We start from the raw sequence: 9401 nt of genomic DNA, 5'->3' as shown, positions 1-9401 counted from the left end.
CACAGAATATGTAACATCAAAAATACATCCATAAGGGAAATATAAAATAAAGTATGGTCTGGTGACAGTGGTATTCCCCTAGTAATGCTCCGGGAAGAAACATGTGATTTTTTTCAATGTTAGATAGATCATGATTTTATCTTTCCTGTTAGGAGTCTGTAATGTCCTCATATCAAATCATAAAGCTGGGATCACACACACACACACACACACACACACACACACACACACACACACACTCTCTCTCACTAACTGCGTGGGCACAGTTTAAGAACAAAAGACAGTGCGTCAACATATTGTATTATGTAAACATAAGGTTTATTGCAAATGTGCAGTTGTATCCATACACCATAGTGAACAACTTTTTTGAGGATACTTTACAGCAACAATACCATTATCTTTACAAAACACATACAAACTTTAGTACTAGCTACAAACAAGACTTCTCCCTGTGAAGTTTCACACGAGGTCCTGGTTTGCTCGTCTTCTGTTGTTTGAAAAAAAAAAAAGAAATAAGAAGAAAAAAAAAAAAAAAAAAGGCTAAAAGTCTTTGGTAGCTAGAAAACAACAGAAGAGCTCAGTGTGGAAATGTGTTCCTCTCTTACTAAGGACAGGCACTGTTGTCATGCCATCGTTTTCAAGTTGGCGTCTGAGCAAGAAACTGAACAGATACTGGATGACGCTGCTAAAATCAGGAGTGCATCTGCAGCGACAAATGTTGGTTTCTGCTTGCTCACCATCTCCGCTACGTTTACCTTCGGACGTTTCAACCTTATGTACATTGTAGTTATCCCTTCCTGTGAAGAGCTAGGCGTACATGGTGGGCAGATATGCCTGTCCCCCCCAAAGATTACAAAAAAGAAATCTATACAACGCTCCTATTTTAAAAACGACTGACTTTTGTTCCGAATCACAAACAAAAAACAGAAGATGTAGCAGGATTAATTTCCCCCATAAAAAGCAGCAAACCCCAACTGCAGGCGATACATGATTACATTTTATGAATCATTACAGTATACTCATTAGTCTACTGCAGCGGCCCACCAGCTCTAACAGGCTATACTGCATTAACCTCCACCTCTGTTGCCTTAGCTTATCCTGTTGATTATTCTTGTTATGCTTAAAAGTACACGAACACATGAGCAATACATTGCAGGTACAGGAAGAGTCCCCGTTATGTGGCTGAAATGTGCGGCTGGGAGTCCTTCAAAATTGTATTTTGAGATCGGACAAATCCACATGATGGGGCTCTTCTCCTTGAGACATGGAGGACCATCTCAGATGGGTCTCCTCCCCAACACCTTCCAAGTTAGCACCTGCAGGGCCAGCCCGATCAGCACCTCCTCACACCCCCCTGTCGCTAGAGCAAAGGGTGTTTGTTGGAAAGGTTCGGCTAGGCAGGGAAAGCCCCCCGCCGTCTGAAAGCAAGAGCTCGTCGGTGCCTAGTCGGCCCTCTCTAGCACTTTTGTCAACGCAGAGAGACTACGACAGAGTTGGACGGTATCAGAGAACGGGCCTGACACCGCACAGAGCGTCTTAAGTTCTGTTTTGTGCTTAACAGTGTCAACAGTTCTTTTGTGTCCCATCGTTCGTTTACTGCCCCGATGCTTCACCTTCATTTTGACGAAGGGTTCTCGGCGGTGGCGATTTTTTCACGCCTAGGTTTAAATGGAGGTCCATTACTGTAAAGAAACAGTGGCTCTGCCCGCCCCAAGGCAGAGCCACTTATACAGCAGAGCCAGCACTGTGGTTGCAGGGCAGATGCGGCTGCTGGTCTGGGGTCATCTGGGCGCTCAGATTGTCCAGGGGTAACAGTACGTCTGTCGGGATGCGAGACTGGAACTTCTCCAGCTGCTCTGGACTGGCCAGGTTCTTCAGCAGGTAGTTCTCCCTCTCGAGCTGGTTGTTCTTCTCCGCCAGCTCTTTGATCTGCTCTTTGAGGATCTCCACCTCCTCACGCACCGCGTACATTAGGTGGTTCTTGACAAGATCCTGTCATAATAAAGAAGAAGAGATGGCTCAGTTTAGATATAAAAACAAGAGAAATGTTAAAGTTTGGCTCCACAGCTGATTTCTGCTCCAAAGCAATGATGGGGTTTGCTGTCAGAGGATATCTCATACACCATGTTGTCCATTCACTGGCATAGATCTATTGTGAGATGCAGTATATAGTAGAGTACACATGCTACTTTGAGGCTCAAGGGTGTTTTCAATAATTCTGTGCTGCAAACATGTTATCAGTCTGTTTTGTTTCTACTTTGTCACATGAATAAAGCATATGGTAGCCTGCGCTGCATTCACATACCAGGGAGTTTATAGAGCATTCCTAGAGAGCTGCTTTTGTGCAGAATGCATATGGGGGGGGGGGGGGGGGGGGACAGCATTTTGAGGAGGTCAGTGGGTTATAGCTGCTCTATAGTGTAAAGGTGATGTATGCAACAGTTTCTTTCAGGACAAAATCTAATCTATCAACTGGGATGTGAACACAAAAGGACATGCATGTATTGTGTAGAGCAACCCATTCCAAGTGTCTTTGTCTGCTGTTTGTGTTTGTTATCTTGGCTTACCATTGCCTGTTCAATCTTGTTGTCGATGGCCACAACGCTAGCACCAGAGGCACTGAGGAAGAGAAGAAAAAGAAACTATAAATGAACAGTTCAAAGCCACAAGTGCTTATAACTCATTGCCAACGTAAACGCCAAACTCTTTAAGAAAACAAATAGTGTTGCTTTCAGATTTCGTTGGTCTTTGAGAGGGAAACTGAAAGTGTGAAAAACAGAAAGGAAAACTGCCATCTAAGTTTCTTGTTTGCGAAATATAAACTGCAGGTTAATTGCTTTGAGAGTAAGATCAGGTGATAATGAGCACACAGTGTATGAGGAAGTGGCAGTAAATAGTTGTTCAGAATCTGTTCAAAGTCCAAATCAACAGCAGCAGAGAAAAACATTGCTGTGCAGACAGCATTTTGAAGTCATTCTGTAATTACTAACTACATCAGACATTGCTCTCAAGCGCATTTGTTTTGAACAGTTTTATGAAAATAAAGTAACATAACTTGCAGGTCTGAAGTGACGTTAGAAGGAGAATAGGCTCTGGTTTATAACTTATCAAACGCATTAATAACACACTATTGTACTTCAAACATGTGGCGACTGTGTCGGATATTTACCTGTTGTCAAGTTTGACCGATACTACGTCTCCTCCAAGAAACGAGGAGAAGAACGAGATGGAGAAGTTATGCAACTGGTAGACAGCCACCTCCATGGGTGTTTTACCGAACATCTCCGTGGTCATGTTGAGTACCAGACTCGTTTGGATTACGCTTCTCGCCACGTTTGCAACTGGTTGGTCACCTAACTGTATATCCGGATTTGTTTCGTCTTTAGTATCGATGCACTAACTCTGCTATCTGAGCCTAGTGCTGTGTCGGTGTATGAGCTTCGCCGGTGAAAACAAGCGACTGTCTGATGCTATTTCTGCCACCGGCTGCTATTTAAATGACTTGCCTCCTGACGTCATCTGACGCGAGCATATATTAGTCAAATGCTTTGGCGGGTCAGATTGTATGGTGCCTTTGCGTGCCATAGGAAAAGTTTTTTCTCAGGACCTGGACCGTGATAATTATCAACTTTTTACACAATATAACTCAATGGGGGGATATAAAAGTACGATTGGTCTCGTAGTAATACTCAAGTATTCACGAGGCTGTTTTGTGAGACTTTTACTGTACTACTCAGCGGGGTGTTTTTTTCCTCTGTGTTGATGCTATTATGCAGAATAAAGATTGAAATGTAACACATAAAGCCATAATATATGATGCAACCTACAACATTAGGAACATATAAAATGCATTAACTTCAGGGGAACTGCTGTATTTTGAATAATATGCCTATTATTACTTAGTGCTTACGTTTTATGATATTTTCACTTTAATTGAAATTTTAATTCAGAACATATTTGTCAATTACATTTTGATGAATGTTGACAAGTTTATTTCTATGAGAACACATACTACAGATTATAAATATATATGTAAAGTAGTTCTAGGATATGCTCCCTTAAAGTATTTCATGATCTTTTTTTTCTATTTATGGTTGCTACTCTATGATTATGACAGCCAGAATGATGGATCTCATCAACAATAAATCAAAGAGAAAACAACTCATTGTTAACAGTCAACTAAAACAACCTAACTACAATGGATTTAAGTTCACATAAAGCTTACTATTAGTAAACAAAAGCGATACTTGAAAAAACGAGTTGAATAGGAGCCTTTGAATGCAGCATCACATATGCCCTGCTTCTGAACTTTTCCTCTGCCACATTGGCTTCTGCAGTTTACCCACAGACCGAAATCCATACTCGATGCAACAAACAACATCACAACAACCGCCTGAACAAATGTAATTATATGGTCTGCATAAACACATCACTGGTATGTTGGTAAAATAAAATAAAAACTCGGATATGTCAACAGAAAGGTCGCATGTCGGGAGAATGTGTATCATTTGATGTTCATGTGATTCAATGAATTTACAAGATGTTGTTTTTTAAGTATTAATTATTGGTTCTTTATTTGCCAAGTGTAAACCTTCACAACTTAACATACGTCTGCAAACTCTGTAATGACAACAATAACAGTTTGTTCTCACCACTTTATTGCTGTTTGTTACAGTGACATGCTATGACGGACATCTGCACATGCATAGGTACTTTTCCACCCCTTCTCCCGGTAAATTTCCTCTCAGTATATGTCTGAACTCTATCGGTCTCTAGTGGTAAAGATATAGAATACACCCATAGGAGACAATATTAATAGCAAAGGCTCTGTTCCCAGACACAGTGTTTACCAAGGAATTTTCCGTAGGCCTTTTCCTGCCTCCAGAAATAAATACAAATCCAGTTTGCTTTTCCTGCTTAGACAAAACATATGGAAAATTCTCAAAGGACAATCTAAATTCATTCATTCATTCATTTATGTATTTAATACTGTTCACAAGCCATAGCCCAGCCTACTACTTGTTTGTTTTAGTTTTTATCGCACTGTAGTTCACAAGGATATGTTAGTGTAACACAGATTGTAATGCATGTGTTGTGTGCACCACCACTAATATGTATTATGAATATCCCCTCATTGACGCATCATACAGGAATCAGTCTGGCTCCAAACATGAAGCGCTGTTCTCTTGTGTATGTCCTGGTCTACTTCACACAGTCTTTTGAACTTGCCTCTCACAACATGTGATGCAATTGTACTGAGCATCCTGCAAAGTGTAATAAACAATTTGTGGTAGAAGCCGAGCACAGAGAAAAAACAAACCTGGTGTTATCTGTTATCTTTCTTTTCAGAGGATTTTCCACTGAGTACTGGCAGGTCTATTGAGCAATAGACTTTGTTTTCAGTGAGGCGTCCATTGAGGTTTTAATAGCTTTAATGTAATTGCTCAGCACCTCTCAGCTGTCACTTTTCATTCCCTTTTGCTGTTACAATTATCTGATCCAATACTGATAATAAGCCAGTTAAATTTATATTACACAGCCTCTTTTGCACAGTATTATTTCTTCCAAAGCACCAACAGCATGCATCACATTAACAGCTAGTCAAAATAGTGTTTATGGAAATTCTCTGCTGAGTGGGTCTTATGTCCAACAAAAATAGGCATTACATTTTGTTCATGCATATCCCATGAAATCCACACAATAACACTATGAAAACAGTTTTCCATGCACATTTCCTAAAACGTCACACTGCACAGGAAAATAAAACATGCATTTAAAATGATGAAATAGAGCACTCAACTTTCTGACTGGTCTGCAACGTTTTTAGGCGAAAGATGAATTCTGCTATGTAACAAAATAATTAAAGTGGAAAGGCTGACTTTTGGTAGTCCTAACAAGGCTAAGCAGAAAGCGCATTGACTCGGTATTAGGCCCCATAGTGCCTGTCGTCTCAGATTTCGTGCTGTGACAGTACAGCTGCCAGGTTTAATATCAGGCTCTGCTCTGGCAATGAGTGGCTGGTGAATTACCTTGCCCCGCTGTGATAGTCCCACTTAGGAGAAGGGAGTCACACCGATTGCCTGTGGCTCTGCTGAGATGCACAGATAAAAACTACAGACAGTGGGGCGCCTTCCTGCAAGGTTCAAGTAAAATATACCTAATGAGCCACATGCCCGTACGATGATGACAGTGTAAACTAGGATACTCATAACCTCCCGGCTTTGTCTGCTTTATTCACAGTTTAATAACTGCTCCAACAAAAATCTTAACAATTGAAAGAAATAAAGCCCTTCATATTTCTGTGGAACTCTCACTGCCTGACCATGTTTGGCACGGGCCAAATCCAGTGAGTCACTCGATGGGCCACGGTTTCCAGTCCCGGTGCAAGAGCCAACCGCGTTATATAAAACTGTGATTCATCTGCCCCATTGGCTGAAGAAGAATGAGGCTGAGACATGCCGCCAATGTCCCAGCTTTTGTTATGAGGAGAATTTGTTTGGTTTTGACGCACCCAATTCGAGATGAACACAATACAGCCCAATGAGAAGCACTGTCTGTCAAATCCACAGAGAAAGAAAACAAAAAAAAGATTAGTTTGAGATCAGTTATTGGTCAAAAGGATGCCCGTCTTTTCTTTTTTTTACCGCGTGTGTCCCATCTGCACTCTCGCAATTTGGAATGCACGGCGCGTATGAGAGCGTGGACTGAGAACACGCAGCCCTGCCATAGGCTGCAGCCAGAGGCCGTCTCAGAGGAAGCTGTCAGTGAGGGCAACATGAGTGGTTACAGCCAATGAATACTGAACACTACACATACACGAAGACACCCAGAGGCACTCGTTATTATCACATCACCTATGAGTCTCCTGAGCCGTAAATCGAGCCGCATGGCCTTGGACTTGCTCCTGAGGTTTTTCAATAAATTTTAACAGGCTGTCAATTTCTGCCCTTGGATTGCGTATAATATACCTTCACATAATAGGTGTATCAAACATGCAGTGCATGCAGAAGATGACGACAGCACTGACATTATTATCCAAAGGCTGCTACAGGTATCACTCTCTGCCTGCCTTCTACGCTGCTGTCAACAGTTATTAGAAATTCAAAAGATGCCAACAACATGCTCATCAAGGTTATTTCAGAGAAATGAATCAATTGAATTTCAAACACAGCAGAGAAGATGTTGCAGCTTCATTTCCTGCTCTGTCTTGTTCTCTATTTGGTAAGATTGAACATGATGAAAAGCACTACCATGCATGTGAATTGTAATCCAAGTCATTTCATGACAAATACTTCCTCCACAACTCTACATCATTCAGACACTGACACACTGCCGTTGCCATCCATCTTCTCCTGAACTGTGTTTAATGTGCGCATCTGTCACTGACACACATCACTGTCATGCCAGATATCCTCTCGTGCACAAGACAAACTGTCTGACTATCCTCCTCTGCCCTCCACTTACCGCCGATCTGGCCTCTTGAACAGACTCGGTGAGTAAGGTGGCGAGTAGCTCATAGCTCTCTCAGGATAGCTGAAGTGCTGGTAGTGGCAGCAGAATCTGTGCGGCGGTTCGGCCAGGCGGAGGGCGCACACCGTCCGCGGAGAGGGTGGCATAGCCCCAATGGGTGCAAATAGAGTGGGATGCGTCTGAGAGTGTCCCATCCTGGCTTCCAAATGAAGGGGCTCGAACAGCGCAGAGCCCTTTGACTGTTTGCTCACTCATCTGCTGTTGTTTGTTCTCAGCATCTGTGTTCTCGAAGCACAAAGAGACGATTGAGTACTGGCGATACCTCTGGATATGCAGCCATAACTCTGAGTGCCATGCTCTGACTGGCACTCGTGTGATGCGTCTCCAATCCAGTGGAACACAATGACCCGGAGTCACAATGAAAATGACAGTTTCCTGTAAAGGCGCCAATTGTTTCATCTCTACATTGCTGGAGTGTCTGTTTCAGGCAGATACAGCAACATATCTTTCTCAAAGTCTCCGTGAACAATCAGCATGCCTATGTCCTTACCTCATTCAATCAGCTGTAATGTGTGTATTAAAACACATAGTTGGGCCTTTGTTCCATGTTGTGAAACTAACTTGTTCTTCATACCTTATCTTACACTTACACCAGATCTTCAAGGACACTAAAGGCAGCCAAATAAGATCAAACATCATAGTGTTTCTCACTTATATGGTTACTTATATGGAATGATTGATGCCCTTCACTACAGAGCACTTGTCACACCACTGCTCTGAATATGTGTGTACAATCAAGGCAGATGAATTAGTTAAGTGGTATTTTATGTAACTCTTTTAAACTCTTGATTAAGTGGGTTTGTCAGTTTCAGTAAGCCTCCTTTGTCATGAGAGGCGTAATTAAACGTGTAATATTTAGAGAGCTATTGTTGCTGGTAAAGGTGTAACAGTGAGCGTAAGCCACCCTCGCCCTGATTCATTGCAAACTGCTTCCAAGTTTGACAGTTTTGCGTAAACGTGTCGCTTCTCGTGGAAGGTTTTAACATCTGATATTGTATACGGATTGTGATGCACATTTACAGTCGTGTAAAACCAGTTTCTGCGTGTCGTCAAAGGGTTGTAACATTTACATAGTGGCATTTATCACTAGATAGGATTTAATGTGATATCTTCTGCCATTAATGTATACATTCAGAAGACAAAATTATTATGAACTAAATGTCAAATCAACTATAAGGAGCTTCAAAAATGTGATTTTAAGTGTACCTCTAAGAATAAAAATATTAATTAAAGACAATTAGATTAATAGAAATGTATAGGTAAATAGTGTAGAATGTTTTGTCGGGTGAATATTACCACACTAAGTCAACAAAATGTCATTTATATTTTCTTTTCACCTTTTGTCATCAACTTTGTCATTCAAACTCAGGTGCATGTTTTACAAATATAATATGGAAAGACATTTATTTTTCTGTATCTTTAGATTAGCCAAATGTATACTGTATGTTTCTTTACAGATATTGCAAACTACAGGGAACTCCTTGTTTTTCTTTTTCTGCTACACAAGAGGTGACATGTCATTATGTTCTCACACATATGACCAATACTGTCTGTACAAACATGGGAAGGCACATACACACACATCCAGGAGTGACTGACAAGGCCATTAATTTCCCTGAATCTCTGAAAAAAGTAAGCACATGATGAAGGGTATGAAGAGAAAAATAACTGTCATACAATTTCATGAGGGCAGTGATGTCATACATCCTGTAAAACCAGGTAAAACCAGGCCTGATTATATACTAGGCTTGAAAAGTAAAAAAAACAATGATGTCACGATCTCAGCATTACTATTATTCTGAGCTTCCGTGTTAGACATTTTCGCTAAAAGTTGGTTACAGGTGCCTAAGGACCAATTATTTAATAGGCTG

General features: G+C 41.2%; 1 protein-coding gene across 1 annotated transcript in view; it reads right to left on the bottom strand.

The window, feature by feature from the left end:
* Positions 1 to 294: 294 nt before the first annotated feature.
* Positions 295 to 9401, bottom strand: part of tsc22d3 (TSC22 domain family, member 3) — a 33741-nt gene continuing 24634 nt past the window's right edge. Inside the window, 2 exon segments of the mRNA XM_029441657.1 lie at positions 295 to 1992; positions 2568 to 2619. Coding sequence (XP_029297517.1) covers positions 1726 to 1992; positions 2568 to 2619 — 319 coding nt within the window. The 3' untranslated portion in view covers positions 295 to 1725.

The sequence above is a fragment of the Cottoperca gobio genome, chromosome 10, assembly GCF_900634415.1.
Source record: "Cottoperca gobio chromosome 10, fCotGob3.1, whole genome shotgun sequence".
NCBI lineage: Eukaryota > Metazoa > Chordata > Actinopteri > Perciformes > Bovichtidae > Cottoperca > Cottoperca gobio.
Note: the sequence above shows the minus strand (reverse complement) of the source record. Positions and strands in the feature narration are given on the sequence as shown.